Source organism: Psammomys obesus, unplaced genomic scaffold (assembly GCF_907164565.1).
Source record: "Psammomys obesus unplaced genomic scaffold, mPsaObe1.curated_primary_1811, whole genome shotgun sequence".
Classification (NCBI taxonomy): Eukaryota; Metazoa; Chordata; class Mammalia; order Rodentia; family Muridae; genus Psammomys; species Psammomys obesus.
Genome location: NW_026592636.1, coordinates 2,050,872 through 2,077,907, shown reverse-complemented (window position 1 = coordinate 2,077,907; position 27,036 = coordinate 2,050,872). Strand labels below are relative to the sequence as shown.

The 27,036-nt window shown below is 46.2% G+C and overlaps 1 protein-coding gene and 1 non-coding gene across 11 annotated transcripts in view; one reads left to right on the top strand and one right to left on the bottom strand.

Annotated features, from left to right (window-relative positions):
* Ppfia1 (PTPRF interacting protein alpha 1) overlaps nucleotides 1–27,036 on the top strand; it is a 77,637-nt gene that overhangs the window by 7,827 nt on the left and 42,774 nt on the right. For all 10 annotated transcript variants that reach the window (XM_055614671.1, XM_055614677.1, XM_055614676.1 and 7 more), the window contains exons 3-7: nucleotides 24,168–24,269; nucleotides 24,445–24,609; nucleotides 25,270–25,344; nucleotides 25,662–25,763; nucleotides 25,933–26,151. In XM_055614671.1, the coding sequence (XP_055470646.1) occupies nucleotides 24,168–24,269; nucleotides 24,445–24,609; nucleotides 25,270–25,344; nucleotides 25,662–25,763; nucleotides 25,933–26,151 (663 nt within the window). The remainder of the gene's footprint in view (nucleotides 1–24,167; nucleotides 24,270–24,444; nucleotides 24,610–25,269; nucleotides 25,345–25,661; nucleotides 25,764–25,932; nucleotides 26,152–27,036) is intronic.
* Nucleotides 5,767–5,900, bottom strand: LOC129682410 (small nucleolar RNA SNORA17). The gene has a single exon (XR_008720974.1). It is a non-coding gene; the product is annotated as a small nucleolar RNA SNORA17 (small nucleolar RNA).

Sequence of the window (27,036 nt, the reverse complement as noted above, 5' to 3'; positions counted from 1 at the left end):
CCTCCTCAGCCTTTCTGGTGGCTCTGTCGAGTTTTTGCCTTCCTTTGGCATAAGTAGTATTGCTGTTTCCTTTGCATTGGGTAGCTGGAGTATTTAGTGAGTTTAGGAAGCCTTTTGCCCATCAGCTCCACTGCAGTCCTTATTTTTAGCCACCCTAAGGGCCTGTACTCACAGTAAATGTGTTAGGGTTTTCACCTGTTCCCACCTGCTGTATCTTACACCTCTTTCCTTATTCTTTACATATTCTCTGTCCTGTCTGGATATTGCTCACTGACCTTACTTCCTCTCTCTCATCTGCTGTGTTGAGTCTGCTGATTTAGCTACTTTATATACTTTTCAGTTTTAGTGTCTGTGTGATAGGTTTTGGTGTTTGTATTTGTTAGTTGGTGCTGAGAGCTGAGACTGCTCATGCCTTACTGAGAAGCAGGAGAGCAGATGGTGTACTCTTGCTACCTACAGCAGGGGTCATGGTGAGCATGTCAGTCATCATCTGATACCTCAGCAGGTCTGGGCACCCCATGTTACCTTTCTAATCAGAACCCGAGGTGCAGAGCCCTGCCTGCCTGGCCATTTAGCTGTGGAAAGAATGCTGACTTCAGCCCCTCAGCTGTTCTGTTGGCTACTGTACAGGATGTCTCCATCCTTCCAAGTCTGTCCCCCCATGCCAGGCCAGGGGAGGACTGCATTGGCAGGTCTGGCATTGGCAAAGGTCACAGTGAGGAGGTGAGATTGTGTGATGCTCATTCTGTGAGTTGATCATGTGCAGGTTTTTTGTTATTATTTAAAAAAATTACCGCTTTTAGGTTTTGCTCCAATTTTAAAGTTTCAGCTGTATTTTCAATGTGGGTTTAAGTTCATTTTTACTTTTTCACAAATGCTTAAAAGTTTTATATGTAGAGTCGAGAAATACCTTACATAGTTTTAAGTTTTTTTTGTTTTTGTTTTCTGTTTTGTGTTTTGTTCTGTTTTGTTCTGTACATGGTTTCTCTGTGTAGCCTTGGCTGTCCTGGAAACTCACTCTGAAGACCAGGTTGGCCTTGAACTCACAGAGATCTGCCTGCCTCTGCCTCCTGCGTGCTGTGAATAAAGACATATGCTACCACTACCTTGTCCATGATTTTTAAAATGTGTATGACTGTTTTGTCTGTATGTGTGTTTATGCATCACATGTGTGCAGTTCCCTCAGAGACCAGAAGAGGGTGTTGGAACCTTTGGAACTGGAGTTAAGGATGCTTGTGACATACCCTGTAGGTGCTGGGAACAGAACCCAGGTCATGTGCTATAACGAGTGCTCTTAACTGCTCAGGCATCCCTCCAGCCCTGTTTAGTTCTTTAAATAGTCTACATATGGATTCTAGTGTTTTCCACTGTGTGACCAGGGAGTGTGTAGCAACTCTAGGTCAATGAAGTTGCAGATCCAGTGTCAGGTTCTATAACAGGGTCTGTGCCACCTGATGTGTAGGAGAACCCTGGGAATTGTCTTTAAACTGTTATATTCAGGCTGTCAACATGCTTTTTTTTTTTTTTTTTTTTTTTTTTTTAGGCAGAGGCCCATTATTTAACCCAGGCTGGCTTCAGTCTGATGGTGGGATTAGAGGCTCACACCCATAGCTTTTATTTCTATACCCAGGTGCAGTTGCCTTTCTAGTCCTTTTGAAAGTAACAATGAGGTTCTTTTTTTTTTTTTTTTTTAAAAAAACCTGTCTTATTTAGAAAGCTTCAAATGGGGAGGTCTGTTCAGGGTAAATTCAGGTGGGATCCTGATTTTGCTTCTTGTCTCTTGAAGTCTGTCAATCCTGATTGAGGAAGAAGTCTGGTGGTGCTGAGAACACTGTGAGGAAAACTCTTCAAATCACAGTTCTGTGGACAGGATTGTAGCCTTTAGGGTAAGCTGGTGGCAATGTAGAGTGCTATAGGGCCTGAAAGGACAGAGCCTGGCCAGCAGGTGGTTCATCTCAGGCTAGGATGATAACGTAGTGCAGTTAGAAAAGAAGCAGTCAACATCACCATCCTAGAGAGGTTGCCGTACAGGCTGAGAGGGGAGCAGATGAGCTCTGAAACATCTTGAAGTGGGGCTCCCCAAGGCTTAACCTTGAAACAGGGGTTGCAATGATGGGCCTAGGTGTGGAGGCCCAGGAGCCTTTCTGAAGCCTGGTTTAGTTATGAGTTGGCTACAGAGCTGATGATGAGCCATTGTATGGCTCAGGTAAAGGGAGAAACAGAGGGAAGTTGGCTTCTCTTGGAACTGAGGTAGTGTCCCACCTGTGCAAGAGTTAACACCTGTCAAGGTGCCAGTCTTGTAGGTGGGTTAGGGTTCAGAAGGAGTGGACAGACATGGGAGCCACTGGTTAGACGGCAGTCCTTGCTACAGCAGACATGAACCTCTGCTCTCCCTCTTAAGGATGGTATCTACTTTGGCAGAATGCACATACCACAGTGTTTGCCTGTTGCATGTGGCTTATGTGTCTACCCAAGCCTGGTTCCAGTGTTAAGTGTTCAGTTACAGTGAGTGTGACATTGCCTGCATGGCTTTAGGAAGGTGGAGTGAGGTAAGAGACACTCAGGGTTTCTGAGAAGGTTCTGTGTAGGGCTGAAGTCTCTGGGGAACACTGCTGTGCTCATCCATTATTTGAGGGGAAGCATGTGGAAGGTGGCTTTCTGGCCCTTCACTGTCATATCTTCTCACTTGTGGCTTAAGTGCCATGTTCTCTTTTCTCCTCTTTCCCCTTCCCCCCTTTTCTCTGTCTCTCTGTCTTTTAAGGCAATGTTTCATGCAGCCCAGATGAGCCTTTCTCTAATTCACTAGATGAGGATGACCTTAAACTGGGACTAAGGGTATGTGCTACTGTGGATGGGACTCGGGTTTTGTCCATGCAAGCATTCTACTAAGTAAGCCACACCCCCATCCCCATGTCAGGATCTTTCTAAATGTCAGCCCTCAGCTCACCCTTGTCCTCAACCTAAGCTGATTCTCAGAGCTGCATGTTACCTTCCTACCTCTGCCAACTTCCAGCTATGGATCCTGCCTGCCCTGCAGGTCTTGTTCTGGCAGCTTCTTTGGGGGTGTGACAACCCTCCTTCAGGCCTTTCCTGCCCTGGCCTCTGTCTGCTAGCTGCTAGCTCTGCTCAAACAATGGGGAGCAGATTTTGTTGTTGTTTTTGTTTTGTTTGTTTTGTGTGTGTGTGTGTGTGTGTTTGAGAGCCAGTTTTGCTGCCTCCAAAGATTTTCCACAATATTGATGTTCCGTCTGGAGTGCAGCTCACTGGTAGAGGGCTTTGCTAGTATGTGTGAGGCCCTATCGTCCCTCCCCAGGCTACAAAACAAACTAGCAACAGAAGTGCCACATTCTGGCTTTTGCTAAGTTGACAGCTCCTTTTGGTTGAGACGGGGTCTCATGTAGCCCAGGCTGGGCTCAAACTTGCTCGAGTACTTCAGATTGGCTCCCGAATCCTTCTGCCAAGACGGATTAATTGCTTTGTGGCATGAAGTGTGCCCAGGGTTACCTAGTGCTCCTGCCTTGGATTAAAGCCCTGGTTTCTCTGTGGGAAATAATACTTAAAGTTACTGTCTGGGCCTGTGCTTTTTGCTGGTCAGAAGCTAGGGGGAAAAGCTGGATGTGGTGGCAGATGTCTGTAACCCCAGCACTTGGGAGGTGGAAATGGAAGGATCCAGAAGTTCAGTCCCTTGGCTACACAGGGACCTTGGGTCAGCCTCGCTGTATGAGACTCTGTTCAAAAGTAAAGCAAAACAAAAATATTATACACATAAAATAAATAGTTTTACTAATAAAATGATCCAGTAACCCTTTGAATGAAGGTTTTTTTTTTCCTTTTTCTTTGAGATAATTCTCTCTAGCCTGTGAACTTCATAGTTAGTCTTCCAGCCTCAGCCTCCTAAGCACTGTGATTATAGGTGTACACCATTGTACCTAGCTAACTGAGGATTTTTTTATCAATTGGGGGGAGCTGAGAATAAATATATCTTAAGAATGTACAGTTGAAATAATACATTTTTTGGAAACGCCCCCCCCCCCCATACTGGGTTTTAAAGTAATTTGATTTAGCATTGCCACACCAACAAAATAATTGTATATTTGATACATAGTTAAGTGTATTTATTCTTATTGTGTAAAAATTATTATAATTGCCAATTGTGTGTATGAGTGAATCAGAGGACAATTTTCTGGGTTCAGTTCTTTTCACCGTGAATTCTGGGGATCAAATTCAGGTTATCAGGCTGGATAGCAAGGACCCATTCACTGAGCCATCTCCCCAGCCCAATTAATTAATTTTTTCAACTTTTTATTGGTTCTTTCTGACTTTCACATCATGCACTCCAGTTCCACTTAATCCCTCTTTCCGGTGGTATCCATCCTTGCAGCCTTCCCTGTAACTCTAGCTGTAGTATGTCACGGTGTGACACACAGTATACCCTTTGGTCGATACTTCTGTGCTTACAAATGTTCATTGCAGTGGCTCATTGGTCTTATATGAGTCTAGTATTGAGTGAGGCTCAATACTGGAGCCTCACTGGGACTTCTTTAGGAGATCTTGTTGTTGCTCTGTGTCATGGAGATGCTGTAGTTTTAGATCTGTAATACCAGCCCCTTCATGCACTCCAGCAGTTCATCGATGGGATGATGTTGGAGTGGGCCAAATCAAAGCCATGGATTTGGGCTTAAGAGGTATCTGAGCTAGTTATCCTGCTTTCAGGCTGGCTCACTTGCAACCCCCACAACCAGGGCCAGCTCTACCCTGCTGCCCAAGCAAGGTACAGGCCCTGCTTTCCTGAGTGTTGCAACCAGTGAGGGACAGGGCCAGCTCTCCTGCCTGCCATAGGTGGCAAGGGATGAGGACATCGCCCTTGTCAGAGCCACTTCACAGCAGACAAAAGGCAGGGCCAGCTTACCTGCAACCTCCACATCTGGGGTCAGCTCTACTATGCTGCCCAGGAGAGGTGCAGGGCCCAAAGAATAGGGCCAGCTGTCCTGCTCTCATGACTCCAGCTCTCCTGTCTGCTGCAGGTAGTGAGGGATGAGGGAGAGGAGGATGTCTGTCCCTTGTCCATGCCACTGCATGGGATATAAATAGCAGGGCAGGCTTACTTGCAACTCCTGAAATGTGTGTGTGTGTGGCCATTCTTCCAAGTATTGCAGCTGGCTAGGGGCTTTCAGGACCCCAAGACCAGCTTTCCTATGATGTCCAGGTGAGGGCTGGGGTCAGCTCTGCACAGCCTTCAGACATTAACATATCCCCAGGCAGCAGCGTAGGTCAGGGATGTCTGCCTGGCCTTTGGTGGTAACAGACCCCCTGGCTCCTGCAGAGTCACAGACCCAGATGTGACCCCAGTGGCAGCACAGGCCAGGACCTTACCATGGTCCCAGGTGCCATCTCTGGCTACTCACATCAGGTTCTTCGTCATTACCCTTTATTATCCCCAGTTCTGCTTCTCTTCATTGTGCCCACCTCTTTCTGTTTCTTTTTCTCTTCTTACTTGCCATGAGTGTCTGGGATCATCTCAGGAGTCTATGCCTCACTCATGCATTATGACACTGGGCAGGGGGTCATCTCAGTCATGGTCTGCCCCATAGTGCCGGTCTGGTGGACCTCTCAGGCTCACATCTGCCTAGGACTGGCAGAGTTCTTTGGCTAGCTCCCTGCCTTGGAAGCCCATCTGGACCTACCCAGCATGCAAAAAAGGGCTAGCTCCCTGTTTGGGCCCCTGATGCCAGATTGGTGGGTGTCTTAGGCTTGCTTTTTTCAGGGAGTGTTTGGCTACTAATCATTCAGGTGCTCACATGTCAGAACACTAAGCGTAGACATAGTCCTCTCTCTTCTCTGCTACTTACTAACACACATTGTGACACAGCAGCCACACCTGCGATACAGCTAGGGGCAGTTTTGTTTTTTGAGGCAAAGTCTCTCTATATAGGGGACTCTAACCCCCCTCTCCCCTGTTGTGGAACTCACTATGTAGATTTAGGCCAGGCTGACCTCAAAACTCACAGGGATCTACCTGCCTTTGCCTCCTGAGTGCTGGGGTTAAAAGTGTGCTGTCTTGGAATTTCCTTATTTTTCTCTGAAGCCTTATGAGGCAGGCCTTCTCTCTCTCTCTCTCTCTCTCTCTCTCTCTCTCTCTCTCTCTCTCTGTGGTTTTTTTTTTTTTTTTAGCATTCTGGTCTTTCAAGCTCCTGTCAGAGTGTTCCAATCAGTTTTCCTTATTGCATTCCAGGGCCTCTCTAGCATGTAGCTTCAGACCCTTTCCCATGCCTCGCACAAACCAGGTTCAAAGGCCTGAGAATCACATGGTCAGGTTTAGCAGCAACAGTCCCCCTTGTTGGTACCAGTTTTCTGTATTAGTTACTTTCCTTGTTTCTGTGAGCAGGTTACAGGCAATTTAAGGGAGGAAATGCTTATTTTGACTTACAGTTTAAGAAGTTCCAGTCCATAAAGTCAGGAAGGGTCATGATGAAGCCTGAGTCACCTGACACCATACACCTGTAAGCAGAAAGCAGGAGAAGATGAATTCAGCTGGCTTCCTGCTTTTTCCATTTTTATTCGGTATGGAATAAAAATACCATAAAAATACCAGATGGAGCATTCCACATCCTTAATTAAGCCTCTCAGAGAGAGGTACGTCTGTTAGCTGACCAAATTTTACAGAGTTGACAAGACCATCAGAGAGGCACGAAGTAGTATATGTCTTACAAGGTAGAACTGTACAGGATGCCTACTGAGCAGCCTTGTCTCACTGTCTGGACAGGTGGCTGTGGTTTCAGGTGGTCTGTCCTGAGTAGTTAGTGGTAATGGGCCTTATTGAGGTTCCACTTTCAGAGATGTGGACAAAATGTTTCCACTTTTGTGTGTGTGTGTGTGTGGTTTTTTTTTCACTACAGCTAAAAACAAGGGTTTGGCTGGAGCTGGCAGGCTGTGGGGTGAGGCCTTCTTGGCAGGAGTGGGCCCTGTGGAGTTCAACCTTTTGCTTTTCACAAAGTCTCATTCTTATTCTGAGGAGGAAATTTCATTTTACTCCAAAAATAAATTTGGAAGCTTGAAGCATATCCTGCATTCCCTTGTTTTTCTGCTTTGCAGATGGGCTGATCACCCACCGGCCTGTGCAGCTTAAACTGTAGCAGGGCTAATGTAGATGTTGCTTTCAAGTGGTTGGGGTGGCATGCTGCAGTCCAGTCACGCATAGGAAAACTAAAATGCTGTTTGCCAGGAGTCAGTACTCTTGAACAGTTGGTCTCTGGAACTCCCGAGCTATCCTTTCCCTCCATTCCAGAAACAGTGGGTCAGATGGTGAAAGAGGAAGTCCTGCTGAATGGTTTGGAGTATCAACTTGAAGAGTCTGATGCAGCACTTCTTTTATGCAAACTAAAATGCAAAGAATTTTCTTGGTGACTGAACTGGAGATCCAGTTGCTAGAGGGACCTAAAGGCAGTCTGTATGGAGTTCTGCTTTGCTATATGGCTCTGCCCCATGCCTTTATCACAGTATTAAGTTCAAGTCCAGAAAGACCTGTTTCTTGTGCTATTTGAAAGTGTTCTATAAATACTTAAGTGTGTTTCCCTTTTAATGATGGAGAATAATTGGCATTCATAGTTTAAAAAGTATGCCTTGCCATGTCTCTCACCATATCCAGCCATCTCCAAGATACACCCCACCGTACTCTTTTTCCCTTGAGATACCCAGGTCGGGGGAGAGGACACAAATGTGTCCTCATGCAGGAGGATGTCTGCCTCCTTGTCTCCTATGTTAGGACACTCATTTCTGAGCTTTGAATTCTCTTAGCAGTATTATCATGGATAGTGGCTTCTGGTTTCAGTCTAGCAAGCACTTGTTTGTCTGCTGTGAGTTTAGCACACCCTGTGCTTGGTATGTGGGTACTTGGGAAAATAGGGGTCTACTGGTTGACGGCCATTGCCTCTGAGCCTGTTTAGCCTCCAATGCTTATAACAATGCTCTAACAGGCTGATGGCACATCACAGAGGAGGACATTGCCTGTGGCATGTCTGATCTCCTGGGACTGGAGTTACAGATAGTATATGGTCAGTTTTAAATTTAGCTTGTGTTTGTGTCTCTGTGTATGTATATATGTACATGTCATGTCCTAAGTGTGGAGGTCAGTGGACAAGTTGTAGGAGTCAGCTCTTTCCTTCTACCATGTGGGTTCTAGGCTTGCTGGCAAGTGCCTTTCTATAGCTACTGTGCTACCCTGCCTGCCCATGGCCACCTTTAAAATTAGCCTATGTTATGTATATGTATAATATAGTAGTATTATCTATATAATAGGTCTATGACATCTTCATAAATAAGTGTAGTGCATTTTTATCATTCACTTCATTGCCATCCCTCAATTTCCTTCCCTTCTTACTGATACCCTTCTTTCTTGCTAGTGGCTCTGCTTTCTTTTTTTGTTCTTTGTTGGTTTTTGTTGTTTTGGTTTGGTTTTTGAGACAGCATTTCTCAGTGTGTAGCTTTGACTGTCCTGGAACTCACTCTGCAGACAGAGACCCACCTGCCTCTGCCTCCTGAGTGTTCAGGTTAAAGTCATATGCCACCAATGCCCAGCTACATCTGTTTTTGCGCCTCTGCTTTCTAACTGCTGTCTTATTTCCCATCAGTCAACATTTAGTCCTTGGTGATTGACTGCAACTGTGACACATTTTAGGATGACTGAAACTGCTGCAACAACAGAGAAAGTCGAGGTGGCGTTTGAGAGTGCCATGTCAGCCAGCCCTAGTTTGTATGTCGTGGTGGACATATTTCTTCCTCATCTCTCCCTTCACTGTAGAAAGTGGCTGAAGTGCTCAAGTGTAGTGTCTGAAATCTGCAGGCCAGCCAGGCTCTGTACAGATAGCCTGTGGGGTCAGCAGTTAGTAGTTAGTTGAAGGCCTTTGAGGAGGACTGTTGTCTGTGAAGAAAGGCTGTGGGCCATTTGGCCCTGTCTCCTTGTGAAGGGGCTGGAGAAGGTGCTGGTCTGGAGCTCGAGCCCTGTGTTGCCAATGACACTGCTGGGTGCAGGGGTCTAGTAGCTGCCTCTGTAGCAGTCCTTCTCTTCAGGGTGACCAACCTTTGCTGCAGAGGATGGGAGAATACATGGTTGGAGGAGGAGCTAGTTCTCAGGGCCACATGCTGCTCCTTGGGGCTGGACTCCACATAGAAAGGGGCTCAGATACCACATGCCATAACACAGCACAGAAGTGAGGCATACTTTTGGGTTACTTTATCTGGGTTCTTAAATCTACCACCCTTCTCTACCCCTAATACCTTCTAACACCCCAACACCAGGTAGGAAAGAAAGAAGGTTGGAGGGGAGGGGCGTTGTTGAGATCTTTTTAGACTACTCTCTGCTGAGTAGGGATGTAGTTTCTTGTGCAAGGTCTGATCTTCATAGTTACAGTAGCCAGCAAACCAGCGATAGCAGTCTGGGTGGGGGCAGCAGGGAGAGCAGCAACCACCCTCTTTTTTTCTTTGGAGCACCCCATCTCTCTGGGCTCTGGCATTTATACCCTCTTAAGAGTTCCCAGAATTAAGCTATCTGCAGCTGGCAAAGATCAGGCCTCTGCTAGTACACGAGGTAATCATAGTTAATAGCTGTGGACAAATTAAAGCAGCCCCATGTCCGACACCTGGGATTAAAACAAACAAAAAACCATAGTCACATAATTGGGTTTTTAAGGAAACCTAAACTCCCACTACATAGAAGCAGCCTAGCTGAACTGTGACAGGCCTGCAAATTTATGGAGAGTGGATCAGCATACCTCACCCATTCTTCACTGAGATTGTCAGGAAACTTGCCAAGTCCCCAGTGGACTGCCATCTTTCCCAGAGTTCTGTCACATCACTGTCCTTGTTACTTTCACTCTTGTCTCTGATAGTCCTTTCTTCACAGACAAGCATGGTCATCTGTGTGACCATCCTGGTAATGACTAGAATACAGGCACTAGACTGGCGGGGAGTGTGCACTCCATTTTTTTTTTTCTTGTGCAAATCATAGAAATACCTGTTCCAAAAAAAGTTGATCGGTGAATGAAGAGCCTGCTGGGAAGCACATTTCTGTGGGCAGCCCTGCATGCCTTTCCACCTGTGTGTCTGAGCTTCCATTTATGGAGCTGCAGTTCCTCTGTGCAGGGCCATCTGGGAAGAGCTAGGTAGAAGTTGGCTGTCCTAATGTGTACCTGCCCTGCCTGGACAGTAGACATCAGAGTGATTGACCTGGACACTGCTGGTACAGGGCAGAGTCTCTGGGGTATGAGCCGGTAGCTTGCTAACTTCATGTGGAGATTGTACTTTTCTGTGCTTCAAGACACTGGCATAGTCCTTAGTTGTAAGTTAACTCTAGAGACTGGTCATACACATTTCAGTCTATTGCATAAAGAGGTGATGACACAGAACACTGAGGTAAAGACTGTCAGCTTTTTGAGGACAAGTGTCTAGAGTTGTTCTTATAACCATCAGTTTTACTGTTGTTGCTCATTTAAAGACGTGGGCTCACCAGGTGGTGGTGGCGCACTCCTTCACTCAGGAGGCAAAGGCCAGCATGAGTTCGAGGCCAGCATGGTCTACAGAATGAGTTCTAAGACAGCCAGGGCTACACAGAGAAACCCTGTCTCAGGGTGGGGGAGGAAGAGGGCTGTAGGTAGGCCACTAGTCAGCAACAGCCTCACATTAAGATAGGAATAGAGGAGCTGGTGTCTTCATCATGGCTCCCTGCTATACTGACTCCCCGATACAGCAGGCCTCCCGAGGTTTCTCCACTTCAGGAAAACCTCTGCTGAAAGAATTGAGGGGTGTGTTGGGAAAAAATTGAGGGGTGTGTTGGGGAAAATGTTTGCTTGAAAGTATGAGGACCTGAGTTCAGTTCCCAGGACCCATATAAAAAACTGGGTGTCATGAGGATCTTCCGGAGATACAGGTTCAATTCGCAGCACCCACTTCGCAGCTCAGAGGTATTTGGAACTCCTGTTTCAGGGGATCTGCTGTTTTCTTCTGGACTTCACACAGACATACATACACATAAAACATCCATACTTAAATAATGATAATAAAAACAAAAACTGGGTCTGATTATAAAAACTAAGGTGGACAGCTTCTGAGGCATGACACCAAAGGTTGACCCCTCCACATTGCCCTCTACATTGCACACACATGTAATGTGCACTTATGCACCCACACACCATATACATTATAAAACAGAATTGAAGGAAGAAGTGGCTGTCCTTGGGAAGTGCTGGGTGCAGCAGAGGGTGCAGTCAGAGGCAGAGCTTGCCCAGCATAATGAGCTCCCCAGTACTGCAAAAGCAAGAACTGGCCTCCCTAGCATCTTCCAGAGTCTCCTCATCATTGTCTTCTCTGCTCATTCCTTTTCTCCCTGCTGGTACTCTAGGCTCTTTTCATCATCTGACCTCTACTTGCTGCCCAGAAGGCATGAAAGATAAATCAAACCTTGCCCTGTCTTATTTCCCAACTCCTTATTTCTGTTCTTCTTACCTCTGCGTGCTCTTCCTAAGTGTTACATTGTAGTTCCTTGCCTGCCCCTTTGCTCACAGCCTGTGGAAAGCCTCGCTTCCACAGTACCCCCAGCCCCATCCCTGCCCTCTGTAGGTTGGAGGCCAAGGCCCAGACGGCTTGTGCCCCTGTTGCCTGTAGGGCTGGTACCTGTGCTGTTGATGTCTTCTATGCCATTTGCTGTACTCTACCTTCGATTGATTGACCGATGGCACAGGGATATACTTGGTAACCCAGTTGGGCTGAACAAACCTGTCTTAGACTTCTGCATGCTGGGATTACAGTGGTGTGCCACCACACAAAGCTTCATTACTCTGGTCTTTAAGATTGCCTCAGCTGCAGGAAAAACAGAAATGAAGTATTAGGATCAAGTGTATATTGAGACTAGTGTTGGAGTATTTTTTAAATAAAAAACTCTTACTTACATTTTTTATATTTCTTTCTCTCTACTCCACCCCATCCCTGCCAACACCCCAACACCAGGTAGGAGAGAGAAAGGGTTAGTGGAAGAGGGGCGAAGTTCTCTTAGCTGCTTCCTGCTATTTAGAGTCATCAGGTTCCTTGGAGCCAGTTCAATCCTCTAGGAGATCTCCAACTTCTTGTTTCACTGCATCAACAGCAACCAGGAGCCGCAGGAGGGAAGTAGCACCAGCCTTGTTCTTTCTTGGAGCTCCTCCACATTTTCTGGGCTTTGGCAATTATTCTCTCTCCAGAGTCCTAAGATTTAAACTATCTGCAGCTGGCAAAGAGCTCCTCTCTGAGCCCACATGAGGCAAATAGTTTGCTGCTGTGGACCATCTGAATCAGTCTCACATGCCACACCTGGGATTAACACAAAAACATAGTTATATCCACAACAGACTAGCCTTGCGGGGGCAAAATAAATCACAAGACACCTGGTAGGCGGTCAGCATCATGCTGCTGACGAAGCCATTGTTTGTCTAAGAAAACAGCCCCTTCTTTCTGTTATCTTCCTGCCCCTCTGCCTCACTCTGCTCCATGCAGTTTACATCTTGGATCCTCAGCCTGCTTTCTAACATCTGTCAGGAAAGTTCATGGTTGACACTTCTGTCATCTGTACACTTGGGTGCTGACGCTGTGGCAGATTTAATGAGAACTAATGAAAAGTGTCTCACTACACCTCCTAGACACTCATGGCTTTTGTCATGGTGGAAACTTCCTGAACACAGCAACAGACACTACTGACCCAGAGACCTTTGTACTTCTCCATCTCCGAGCTGCCAGAGTCTGTCTTCCCATTTGGGAAATGAGGTGCCTGGCTGGGTTACTGAAAATAAATGTCATAAAATCTGTGAACTTATTTGAAAACACAAACGGGCTGGAGAGATGATTCAGATGTTAAGAGCACTGGCTTTGTTCTGGAGGAGCTGCGTTCAATTCCCAGTACATTCATGTTGGCTTACAACACAGGGATCTGATGCCTTTTTCTTCCTTCACTGGCACTGCACACATGTGAAACACAGACATATACAGGCAAAACACCTATGTACATAATTTTTTTTTTAAATCGACAAAAAAACCCAGTTAAGTGTAGATTTATTGTAACCTATCTCTCCTTCCTTCCTTCCTTCCTTCCTTCCTTCCTTCCTTCCTTCCTTCCTTCCTTCCTTCCTTCCTTCCTGTCTTTTCTTTCTCTCCTTGTTTTTCTAGACAGGTTTTCTCTGTGTATCCCTGGAATACACTCTATAGACCAGGCTGGCCTAAAACTCACAGAGATTTGCCTGCCTCTAATTTCCGAGTGCTGGGATTAAAGGTGTGTGCCACCATCGTCTGGCTGTAATTTTTATTTTATGGACACTTAGCTTATTATCTTTGTCCATTTTCTTTTTGTTTAGTAAATTTTGAATTAACAGGGCTCATACCTATAATCATAGCTCCCTTCAGGAGTCTGAAGGGAGAGAATCACTGCGTTCTAGACCAATTCAAGATCAAATCAATCCTTCCTTCCCTCCTTCCCTCCTTCTCTCCTTCTTTCCTTCCATCCCTCCCTCCCTTCTTTGAAGCAGGGTCCCATGAAGCCCAGGCTGGCTTCAACCTTTGAACTCTTACTTCTACACTGCTGCCACCATGCCTAGTTTCCTTAGTACTGGGGATGAAGCCAGACTTTATGCATGCTAGACTCCCCCAGCTGAGCCATAGGCAGCCTCTCATTCTTGAGTTTTTTATTCTGTTGCCCAGCTTAGTGTTACCACAAAGTAAGATGGAATTTTTAGAAAGGTGCCTTTGATTAGATTTGTGCTCTGTTCGTTTCAAGATGCTACTTGTTAATTTACAGGGAAAACCGCTTGTGATGTAGCATGCTTGTTAAGCAGGTTTACAAAGCCTAAGCACTCAGAACCTACATTGGAGGTTCAGGATGAACATGTCACAGTGACATCAGACGTCAGGGGTGAAATTGATTAGCTCCATATGAGGACACTTAAACTTTGCTGGTGCTTAGCCAGGGTTTGGTGTTTGGCAGCGCAGCATCTTTTTTGGGAAGGCAGTAAAATGCTGGTGGTGCTATGGTAGCTGCAGGTGAAGCCCATGTCACCTGAGTGCCTGACAGACAGACAGGAGGTCAGTGCACGAGCTGAGGGTCAGCTTTACAAACAGGACATTGTGGCAGCATCAACATCAGGGGTGTAGTGGGAACTTGGCTCCCTGGATGGGTACAGGGAAGCTGTGGCAGGAGGGCTGAGACAGGAACAGAAGAGGCCTGGAGGGCTGGGAGCTCCCAGGAGGCTGGTTAGCTTTAGGGCTTTAGTGGGCCCTCTGAGAACTTGTGTGGGAGGGTTATGATGGGCAGTTTGCATAAGCAAAGAGATGCCTGTGTGGGGCTGGGAGTTGGGGCGTGTCCAGACTCTTCCTGGCTTGACAATGGCTCTTTCTTCTTATCTTTCCCACCAATCACTTATGTCTTTTTATGTCTTTTCCGGTAGGCAGCCATTCTTGTTAGGAAAAAACTTCATGAACAAGCATCCAGGGCCTTTCAAGTTCAGCTACATTATTTCATACAGCTTGAGCTGTGTGATCTTGAACACTGGAGCATTTGTGTTTCCTAGGCTGTCAGCAGATAGTCAGGAAATGCTGTAATGCAGCTGGCCATATGGGGGTGCATATGTTTCTCAGTGCCAGGAGAACTCTCTAGCAAGACACCTTTCACTTCTGGTTTTTTCACTTAACCTTCCATTCATTCTGGAATACCTCTGACCCAGTGCATCCAGAGGCATGAGCAGAAACCGTGGCCTCAAGCTCCTTTGCCTGCGATGGCCGAGGTGTGTCATCCGTGTCTTCTGTATTTGTTACAATGCTGGATAGCCTGTTCTGTATCCTCTCCCGCTTAGTAGCAGCTTTCAACACCCCTTCCCCCAGGACTCCCTCCCTTATCCCACAGGTGCAGTATCTAGAGTTCCCTATCTAGAGATCCCTGTGTGTCAGGATGCTACTCTTCTGTCTGTGTGTACATCCGCAGGCCAGAAGAGGGCACCAGATCTCATTATAGATGGTTATGAGCCTCCATGTGGTTGCTGGGAATTGAACTTAGGACCTCTGAGTAATTTCTCCAGCCCCCAGGGTGATACTCTTAAGTGAGCTTAGCAGGAGGCATCCAAAGTGACTCTTGTAGCAGTGCAGTTGCTCAGTGCAGGGTGTCAAGTTTGTCTTCAGAGCCACTGTGTGCACCTGCCCCTGATGCTCAGCCTTGGGAAGTGGTGTCATGGTGTTCAGTATCTGGATGTTTCTGGAGATCTGCTGACCTGTAATTTGAAGTGGTTCTCAGTTGGTGACAGATGTGAGACTGTGACAGGAATTATGTGTTTGGTCTTTGCCCTGGTTATTTTCCTCCCTAAAATTCTCCAGAGTGATAGGAACAACTTTTGTGGGTTACAAGTGATTCTGAATGCCCACCTCATTTCAGCTTGGGGCTAGGCACCAGGAAGTTCAAGATAGCCCCAAGGATTTGGGGATCTCAGTCCCACCCTACCCTAGCCTCTAGAGAGGAGAGATTGACTAGAGGCCGGTGATAGCTTTAGCCTGCCTGGGCCTTAAAACCTCAGTGAAAAGTAAAAGACAGGAGATGGGCATGGTGTTACATACCTTTATTCCCAGCACTCAGGAGGCAGAAGCAGGCGGATCTTTGAGTTGAAGGCCAGCCTGGTCAGGACAGCCAGGGATACAAAGAGAAAACCTGAGTCAAAAACAAAACAAAACAAAACAAACAAACAAAAAACAACAACCCCCTGCCCCCCCACCACCAAAAAATCCCCCAAAACAAAAGGTAGGGTGAATAAATATCCAGGTAGCTGAACATGGGAGGTACAGGCCTGAAGAGGATGTGGAGGTGCCTCTCCTTACGAATCTTGTTCTTGAGGCACTCTGGTCTGGTAGCTGTGGTCACCCTTCATCATGGCCTTTATAATAAGAGTAGTGGGCAGATGTAAGCCAGCACTCCCCCTGAGTTCTATGGGCTACTCCAGCAAGTGACCCAGACGTGAGGAGTGGCCTGCAGAAATCCTCAACATACAGGTCAGAACGAACCTGGAGTTGTGATGCTACCTTCAAGGGGCTAGGGTGTGTATTCTTGCGGGGTAGAGCACACGTGGGATCTGATGCTGTATCTGGGTAAGCCATGTACAGTCAAATGGAATTGGGAACCTAGCCAGTGTGTCAGAGAAATGCTTAGTGTGTGAATACCCCCTGCCTGGTGTGGAAAGTGTTGAGTGGTGTATTCCCCTGCCTAGTGTGGAAAGTGTTGAGTGGTGTATTCGTGTGTGTGTGTGTGTGTGTGTGCGTGTGCGTATGTGTGTGTGTGTGTGCGTGTGCGTGTGTATGTGCACGTGCGTGTGTATGTGCGCGTGCGTGTGTGCGCGTGTGTGAGTGCGTGCGCATGCAGGAAGAACTCCTTGGGTTTTCCTGTCTTCACTGGCCAGCATTATGTCATTTTACCAGAGGAATGGCAAGTTACTCAGTCCTTGCCTGCAGGTTGGCATCAACCTGTCAGGCCCATAGAGCTGTAGATACTGCTATTTCTCACACCCACATGCTGTTTTGTGCTTAGTGTTCCACTGCTGCCAGCATCACAAGGCATGACCACTGAGTTAGGACATGGGCAGCAATTTGGGAGGCATATGCTCAGGGACTGGCTTGGTGTCCCACAGGCACAGCAGACACTTCCTTTGCAAGATAGAATGTCACAGGGTGCCCAGATGGCTCACCTAAAGATCACATTGTCGAGCGAAGAAAAAGTTGCGGTTGTTCTGCAGGGAAATTTAAAGCATGTGGTAGTGCTATAGGCACAAGAGTATGTGTCCTACATGGAAACAGTGTGTGGTTGGAATTTGCTGTCTCTCCTCTGACTCCTGTGTACCTCAATCAGCCTGAAAGGTTGAGGTGGAAGCCATTGCTGGTCTGTGGTCTGAGGTGAGACCAGAGGAGGAGCTGCCTGTCAGACTCCTGCAGTGAGCATGGGCAGCAATGTGCATGTGATGGCTAAGAAGAGTCAACTTTTAATACCAAATATAACTCACTTTAGGCATATGGTTGTTTGCTGGTCTATAGTAGATAGTATTTCACTCTGTCCCTAGTGCCCCAGAGAGCTTTAAAAAGGGGAGATGCTGCAAATCAAAAGAATTTATTCTGGCATTCAGACGAATTAAGCATATCCTGTACGTGTGTGCATGTGTTTAGAAGTAGTGAGGGAGCCAGGCATGGTGGTGCATACCCGTGATCCTTGCTCTCAGGCTGAGATAGGAAGAGCAGGAGTTCAAGTCATTCCCTGCTACAAAGTGAGTTTGAGACCAGCCTGGACTATATGAGCTATTTGGTTTCAGAAACCAAAACACACAGAAAAGGAGAGCAAAGAAGAAAAAGAGGGTAAGGCAGCTGTCTAGGTGCTGGGCTGTGGGACTAGACCATTAGTCTTGTAGCAGAGTCAGTGCAGAATGTTGTTGCTCCCTCATACACAAACATATATGACTATACATGGCCTTTAACTTTCTCATCAAAACATAACAAGTCTTTTGCTGTAAGTTATAACTGCATTGGAGAGTGATGGACAGTGAAGTTAATGTGTGTTCAGTTCTCTGTGATTGGTGGCAGTGGCATTGACAGAGCACATATTCTCTGACTTGGTCCATTTCTGGTTGTGTGGCATAGGAGGGTAAGTACTGCTTCAGCAATGTTTAAAGTATGAACCCAGTCAGATGGTGTCAAGTTTCTACTAGGCAGCATCTCCTTTGAGGGTGGTATCTTTTGTGCCATCACCATCATTTGTGGGCATTGCACACTTGCTAGGCAGACCTGGGTGGCAGGCATTCTGTTGTGGAACTAGGCTTCTTCCTCCTGCAACACCTAGGCCAGCAGGAAGGTGCACAGAGTCTGGCTTTGCTAGCTCCCAGCAGGGGAAGTTGAGGAAAGCCTCTGTAGGAAGTGCCTAACCTCTGAACTGCAGGGTGGTAGCAGCTGCTCTGGAGTAGGTAGATATGTGGATCTGAGGCAGAGGACCAATATGAGGTCATGTTCAGAGAAGGAACAAGGACAGTGTGGAGGGATGTGGGCTTCCCTGTGGCAGCCTGCTGGTTTTGAGGCAGTGATTATAGCAGGGGCCACCACTGTTCTATACTTGGAGGGCTCATGCTGCCTGGCAGTGAGGATTTGTGAGGGACCCATGCACATGCTTAGGATCATGTTTGGTTGCATAGAGGTGTCAGTGCTTCTCACTGGTACAAAGGAGCTTTGTCACTGACCCTCTACCACAGGGTGTTTGTGAAGAAATCTAAGCAAGGGAGTGTCAGGGTTTTGTTTCAGAAAAACGACAAATTTGGAAGAAGGGAGACTCAGGGAACTAGGCAGCTTTATAGTAGAACAAGCAGACATGGTGGCTTGATGGAAGAGCTAGGCTCTGGGAAAGAGTTCCAGAAGATATGTGTAGGAGGTATAATCAACCATAGGAGTCCTCAGTGGGAGGTAATGTAGGGAGTAGAAGGGGGTGACATGCTGTCAGAGCATCTGACCTGATTGACTGGCTGCTATTGTCCACTGGCTTAGGAACTGGGGCCAGGGCAGTTGTGAGATGAAGTGATGAAACCAGTGTGAGAGTGTGTGGAGCCTTGTGAGATACTCAGATAGAGATGAATAAGCACAGGTGGTGGGAAGGCAGGTATGCCCCAGGGTCAGTTATATTCTAAAATGGCAAAGCAGGAAATGGGGTGTACTTCCAGCAGCCCTTGCTTTCTAGCAGGCCAGATCAGGTGGGAACGGCTCATACCCCCAGTGTGTTGGCCAGAACTCTCTGGGGAGGAAGTGGGGCTGAAGCCAGACTGCACAGGCAGTGAGGACAGCCCATTAGGGCTTGCAGGCCGGAGGTGGCAGTGTGAGTGTGGGGGTCATCTGGGAGCAAGTTTCTCCAACTGACCAGTCACTACCACCATGCAATTGTGCTTCCACCTTATTTTCAAGGGACAAACTTCCTTTCTTTCTGTTTTCTAAACAGAAGATTTTCCTTTACATATTACTTATGTATGTGTATATACACGTGTGTGTTCATGTGTGCATGTATGTCCCATGGCACATGTGTAGAAGTCAGGGAACAACTTTCAGGAGTCAGTTTTAGTCTACCATAGTGTGTTCTGGGAGTGTTGGGTTTCTGCAGCAAGTGCTTTTACCCACAAAGCTACCTTGCTGGCCCTTTTTTTCTAGTTTTAATATTAAACAATCCATCCAGATGGAGATGTAAATGCTCACTTTTAGCACTGTCGATGGCTACAATGTGTCAGCACTAACAGTTCAAAGGCGTTTTTCTGTAGGTGGTCTGTATAAAGACGAGAATAGTGTCCATTTGCTTTCACCAAAACAGGCCTTCCTGAAAGATGTCCTAACCTGGGGTTAATTTACTAGGGAGATGTTAAGGTTAGGTGTGGCCTTTGCATGATTTTTCAAAAAGAGAAATGGGAAAAGAACTAGACTCACCAGAACTTGCAACAGAATTGTTTATTCTTTTGAGACAGGTTCTCTCCATAGCCCAAGCTTGTCTTAAGCTGTTGATTCTCCTGCATCTGCCTCCCAAGTGCTGGGATCACAGCAGTATACCACTATATCCAATATTTGTGTTTTAACCTGCTACTAATAGATAATGCCCAGCTACTGACAAGCTGTTGCTTCTGTGGTCATGTGGCTCTGGGCAGGTTCCAAGAGGCGGTGAATCATGGGCCAAATTGTCCATCCAGCCCTTTTCTCCCACAGTTTGTGTTAGTGTGGACAGTGTGTGGAGAGGTGAGTGCTGGTGTGACAGGCACAGCCCTGCCCATTTTGCTGTCTTCATTTAAGATTCCAAGGCAGGCAGCCGCTCTTGACTGCACGTGGTGTCAGTTGTGAGTGACTCTGCTTTTGTGTTGAGACTCATTTACTGTTTCTGTTTTTTTCTTTATACTGTGTCCTAAAAAAACAAGACATGGGCTTTTTTGCTTTTGGTGAAGTTTTTCCCCCAGTTTGGGTTTTTTTTGTTTGTTTGTTTGTTTTGTTTTTTAATTGCATGATGCAGATGAGGACACTCACATTTCCCACAGTGTTTGTGCTTCTGTGTCTGGCTTATTTCAGCAGCACAGCATCCTCAGGCTGTCCCTGGCATGTTGTGTGGTACAACTACCTATTTAATGCTGGAATAATCATGGATCTTTTTAGTGCAACAACAAAATTTGATTTAAACATTAAAAGGTGCCATTGATGGTCCTGGCAGAGTGTGGCATATGGAACATCACACAAGTGTGGAAGGGGCAGAGCCAGATAGTGAGGATGGGGGTGGAGAGTGGAGCTGGCTTCTGGAGAACAGGAAAGTAGGGGCTATAAGCCTGTAGAGAGAAGCGCTTCTGGCCCAAGGACATTGCCTGGCTGAGTTATGGATTTGATTCTGGCAGAGCAGATTTTTTTTTTTTTTTTTTTTTTTTTGTCCAGAAATGGTAAAAGCATTGTGAACCAAGTTATTGAACTAATTTTAGTGGTTAATATTATTTTTTTAATGAACTTACTCTGATAATGTCAAATGGAAATGCATATTTCTTTTGTACAGACTTAGGTTTTTTTTTTGGGGGGGTCATTAGTTGGGGAAACAACAAACATTCTACAAAGTAAGTCATTGCCCTAGCCCGGCAATACTATTTTTAATTGCCTCTGCCTTTTCATTACTACTTTTTAAAGACAAGATCTCATCTAGCTCATTTTGGCCTCAAACACACTATATTGCTGAGGACCATCTTAAACTCCTGATCTTCCTGCCTGCATCTCCTGATTGATGGGAAGATAGGAGTATGTCACTGTACCTGGTTGAAATTAATTTTTTTAAGAGGCAAAAAGGTATGTGGAGAGTTGGACCCTGCAGTGATGAGTAGATCCTTCCTGCACATTGCTTAGGGTCTTGTAGGGGTTTTTGTTCAGCAGTTATACAAATAGGGATGTGGTTTTTGGAGTCTGCAGCTTTGGAATTTCCTGCCTAATGTTTATCTAAACTCCTAAATTAAATTTGGTTTGATATATTTTCAGTTGTTGGATTCTTTTGAACAAAGAGAAAGGTTTTTGTTTTGTTTTGTTTTTGTTTTTTTTTTTTTTTTGAGTAAAATGATGTCAAGTTTTGTGAGTTTGTTCTCCATTGTAGCCAGAGCAGTGTGCCACCATAGAGCTGGACTGTTGAATTTATGGAAAACATGCATATGTAACTGCAGTAACAGAAATAAGCATCTTCCTTTTGTGCTAAGAGGGCACAGGGAGCCAGGTATGGTGGTATGTACCTTTAATTTCAGCACTCAAGAAGCAGAGGCAGGTGGATCTCTAAGTTTGAGGACAGCCTCCAAAGCAAGTTCTAGGACAGCCAGGGCTACATAGAAAAACCCTATCTCAAAAAACTGGTCAAACAAAAAAAAGGCACATGGAAAGCAAGTAGGAGAGTGGAAGTAGCTTGGGGATCTTTAAGGAATCCTGCAACAAATATTTGAGAAAGATGAAGGCCCAAGTCAGACACTTAGGAGGGTGCAGGAAAAGAGTCATTAGTTCAAGGCCAGCCTGGTCTACCTAGTGAGACACTGCCTTAAAAAAAAATGAGAAAAAATATAATTACAGGCTGTTTGCTTCTAGTGCTGAGAAAGATGGAACAACGCCAGATGATGACATAGGAGGCCATACTATGCAGCCTTCTATAGGAATGAGGTGTCTACAGGTCATTCTCCCTCATCCTGGCAGTAACAGGCCTGTAACGTGTGCAGTTCTGCCTCCATTTTCTTTTGCTGCATTGTGATGAAATGTATTTATTGAATGTGAATCTCAGACAAAAGATGCTGACAATTGTCTGTCCCTATCAGTCTCATGCTTTCCCTACTTCTTGCCACTCTGAAATCCTGTGAGCCCCACCTGCTGTCATTGAAGCTGTGTGTTCCTCACCTTCCTGTTGCCCTCCTTGCCACTGTGTGCTGGAAGTATTATCCATTCCAGGGTTCATCCTGTACCATCTCCAAACTCAAGCTTATCTCTGCTCCCAAAGGAGCTCTGGCACCCTGCCTCCTTTATCTGGATCTGTGCCCACATTCCCTCTTTCTGTACACTGGTTTTGCTCAGTGCCCAAGAAATGCTGCCTTTGCCCTCAGCCTCTTGGCCGTCTGTGTGATGCCCAGGATTCTTGCCATATGCAGGAAGAGCCCCATCTTCCGGAACGCTGAACTTCTTTGTGTAGCCTCTGCCCTATATGTCATTGCTTTGCTTCTGGGTCTGACTTCATGGTTGTACTGTTTCCTTCAGTCCAGTTACCATGGCACAGAACTACTGTTGTCACCATGCCACAGTCATTATTGACCTGTGTCTCACCATTCACTGTCATGATGGGTTGGCCCACCTGATCAGCCACTACCAGTGTCAGAATTTGCTTCTGCTTCACTGACATCTGGGTCTCTTATTGGTGCTCCTATGGGGCTTGGCTCTTGTTCTTTTTGGGTATCCTGCTCCTGAACACAGTAGGAGTCATGCCTGGGAGTTTTAGCTCCCTTTCTGACACTGCTCTCTGGACATCTGGAATGCAATCTGTCCATTCCTCCTCTCCTTTCAGAGCATACTTTGCCCTGTTGCTCCAGGTGCATGAAACTCAAGCCATTCTCGGGCCAGAATCCCTGCCTTTAACCTGCAGAACCAAGGTCCACTGTGTCTCCCCTTCCCCAACCTTCTCTGTGCTTTTCAGAACCAGCCTTGGGGCTCTCTTTAAAGCCTGCAATGTGTGGCATTGGCTTGTAAGCCTGTGCTTACTCTCAAGTGTCTTGGTCTTACTCTTGGTCTATCTGGCTGAGCTCCTGCTGCCAGGCTGTGGATCAGCACAGCTGCTGTTCCTGCAGGAGATTTACTGATTTCTTCTGAGAGACAATGATGAGTTAAAATGAATATTTGCTTGCCACCAGCCATGGGTGGAGTGGGGTGGGATGGGTGCAAAACAAAATAAACACCCCCTAAACCCTCCCATCCCTCATCCTTGTTCTCTAGCTTCCCAGTGACCATTGCACTCTCAGCTATCTCCTCTGTCTCCCTCTACCTGCTCCCGTAGAGATACCTTTTTCAGCTGTTGACTGTCTTCACTCAGCCTGTGCTTAGCTTCTCTGCCTTGGGGCACAGGCAACATTAGTGGGCCAGCCTATGAAACCAGAACGTGTGACTGGTAGTCAGTTGGCTATGAGTAGTAAAGGTCCTATATGGGTGGGATTTGAATACGTGACCTGTTTTTATTTGCTTGTTTTGTTTTTGTTTTTTGAGACAGGGTAGCTCTATGTCCTCTGTAGACAAACCAGCTCTGTAGACCAGGCTGCCCTCGAACTCAGAGCTCTGCCTTCCTCTGCCTCCCGATTGCTGGGATCAAAGATATGTGCCTACTTTTTAAAAATAAAATTGTCCAACAACAACCCTTTATACTTTGAATGTCTGATTGATTAATTTTGTATCATGTGGACCATTATCCCTCCCTTTTTCTCTAAAAAGTGCAAAGAAACTATAGGTGGATTACTTCTGAGTAATTATCTCAAAGGGTTTGGCTCCATTGAGAAACTGGCAGGAGCACATGAACTCATGGCTTATACTTAGTAGACAGTGTGAGAAGTGCCCTGGGGCAGCACTGTGGGATGGTCAGCCCCGTGGGAGCTCTCCTCGTCTCTGCAAAAGGTTTTGCTCTTGTAAAAAATCAATTTTTAAGGTTTGCCTTTGAGCACACTTTCTGCCTGAAGACTAGCCCTGAGATGTCCCAGTCCCACAAAGAGAAGGTCAGGCCAACCTCTAGCTGTCTGGGTCTTTTTATCTTTGCTGTCTCCAGTGGTCCTAAGTCGCATATCTTCAAGTCGCTAAACTTGTCTTTACCTGCTCTATTCCTGATCTTCTGAGGAGGTGGGCTTAGATTGCACCATGCCCACTGGCCATGACTGGGACACAGGAAGGGAGGGAAGGCTGGAGGGCTGGATGAAGGTCTGGGTTATTAGGGAAGTGGGGAGACAGGCCAGTCAGCCCCTCTTTCCCTGGAGGATCAGAGACACCTTCTGATGCATTCTAGTGGGTGGGGAAGTAGAGGCTCTTGGGGTCTTTTTTCTGATGTTTTTGTTTGCATTTGAATTCGTTCAGTCTTTCTTGTGCTTGTCACTCTCTAGGAGTTTGCTGCACTCACGAAGGAACTCAACGTGTGTAGGGAGCAGCTTCTGGAGAGGGAGGAGGAAATCGCCGAGCTGAAGGCAGAGAGGAACAACACTAGGGTCAGTCTCCTATGCCCTTCTCATTCTGTGGAGGGCCCATTGTCCCCTTGGGATCTTAGCATGTTTTTATTCAGCCTAGGGGGCTTCTCTGCTGAGTTGAGTCCATCTCCCCTTTCTGTGGGGTGGAGTGCTTACCTATGAGGCAAGCACTTTATTGCCCTGCACTTTATTACAGCTGCTGTTGGAGCACTTAGAGTGCCTTGTCTCCAGGCATGAGCGCTCTCTGCGGATGACAGTGGTGAAGAGGCAAGCACAGTCACCTGCAGGTGTGTCCAGCGAGGTGGAGGTGCTGAAAGCACTGAAGTCACTGTTTGAGCACCACAAAGCCTTGGATGAAAAGGTACCATCACCACACCTACAGCTGTATGCCCTGTCAGGGGCCTTCATGGGTACCGTGGCCACTGTTTTATAGCTAGAGGTCCTGTGACCTCTGTTAGAGGCACAGGCCTTCTAATGATGATCATCCATGGCTCAAATGCCTTACATTTTTTGTATCAAAATGCTAATAAGAATTTGGGCCTAGTATGATTCCTAAAGCCTATAATTCTCGCACTTAAGAAACAAGGAGGATTGCTGAGAGATCAGGGCCAGCCTTAGCTACATAGATTAGTACTAGGCCAGCTAGGGCTATGTAGCAAGATTCTATCTCAACCTTTTCTGCTCCAGGAAAAGAAAATAATAATAATAATAATAATAATAATAATAATAATAATAATAATAATAATACTTGTTATTATTATTATTACTATTATTATTATTATATAGTCTGATTTATTTAGGAACAAGATTTTGCCATATTTAAAATATACACACCCGTGGTCCCTGTACTCAGGGGATTGAGGCAACAGAGGCTCACAAGATTCAGGCAGCCTGGCTCAAAACAGAGCCACTGGGATGTTCTCGGTGGCAGTAGAATGCCAGTCTGTTGTATTCCATTAATGCTGTGTTGCATTGGGCATGCAGCAGGAGTCCAAGTGCATGCTCAGCTCTTCACTTGCAGGTACGAGAACGACTAAGAGTAGCTCTGGAGAGGTGCAGCTTGTTAGAAGAGGAGCTGGGTGCCACTCACAAAGAGGTAAGCTTGGGGTACTTTCATGGAATTGGAACTGGAGGGGTTTGATTGTTACTTACTTTAGAAGTATGAGACAGTAACAGACACCAGAAATTGCTTCTTTTCCTAGATGTAGATCAGCCTGTGGCATTACTGGACTCTGTCTCAGCCCTCAGCCTCTCCCTAGTGCCTCTGTCTGTGCAGATGATGGGGTTTCTAAAGCTCTGCCCAAAGCCTTTGGCTGTACAACAGTTACAACCACTTGTCTCCCAAAGCCACAGAGCACCGTTACTTATTTCTTGTATGATCTCACACTAGTGTGTTTATTTTTTTCTTTTTAGCTAATGATTCTCAAAGAACAGAATAATCAGAAGAAAACACTAACAGATGGAATACTTGATGGAAACCACGAACAGGAAAGTGCACCAAGCACCAATGGCAAGGCAAGTCCATGGCTTTTTTCTGTGGGTTTTCTGGTTTTGTTTTGCCATGTGGGGCTCTTGGGGAGCAGTGGCAAGGTCTGTGCCCACTGATGAGCGCACAGGTTCCTATGATGGTCCCTGTTTTCCTGGAGGTATATCAAAGAGGGTGCCACCCGGCTGTTCTTTTCAGAGATCTTCTGATGGTTCCTTGAGCCACGAGGATCTTGCCAAAGTGCTGGAGCTGCAGGAGGTCATAGACCGGCAAGCAAGAGAGCAGAGCCAGATGAAGGAGCGCCTGGCCTCCTTGTCCAGTCATGCAGCAGAGCTGGAGGAGGATCTGGACACAGCTAGAAAAGACCTCATCAAGTCTGAAGAGATGAATACGAAACTGCAGCGAGACGTCCGTGAAGTGAGTGTGGGGAGTGCTTGGCTTTTCACACCCTTTGTCTTTGCTCTCACTTATTGGGACCTTTGGGATACATATTGTGTGCCCTTCCCTCCTGCACTGCCCTCGCGTGGGGATCACATGCTTCCATGGCTGCTGGCTGCTGTAGTGTGCTTTTTCTTCTGACTTGCCCACAGAGCCCATAAGCATATCAGTTGTGCTTGTGTAGGGTGAGAGGGTGTTTGCCAGCTGTCTTCTGTCATTTTGCGTGATATGGTGTTGAGTAATGAGGCTGCTGGACTCTGGTTGTCAGGGTCTTTATGGAAATGTTTATTTATATGTGCACCTCAACCATTTTTAATTCGTAACTATTTATAAGACCCTCTTTAGTCATTAGAAAAAAAATGAGAGCTATGTGCTTTCTTGTGAAGCCCTTTCTATCCTATCAGAACCTGTCTTTTGTTATCCCAGGAGGTTCCCACCTTTTTATATGTGTGAGACCAGGGAGTTTAATTTTGGAGATGAATGTGAATTCATCCAAAGGACCAAAGGAAACACTGCATGTACTAGAGAATCTACTAGGTTCGCTGTTTGGGGGCCACAGGGAATTGTTTATATGGCAGAGAATTGGGATGTTCTTTTAAGATTTGCTTCTTTAAAAATATATATTGAGGGAATTGGAGAGAAGGCTCAGTGGTTATGAGCCCTAGTTGCTTTTCCAGAGGACTCAGATTCAAGTCCAAGCACCAACATGGCAGCTCACAATTGTCTGTAACTTAACTACAGTTCCAGGTGATCTGACACCCTCACACAGACATACATGCAGGCAAAATGTTTCAGTGCACATGAAATAAAATTAGATAGATAGATAGATAGATAGATAGATAGATAGATAGATAGATAGATAGA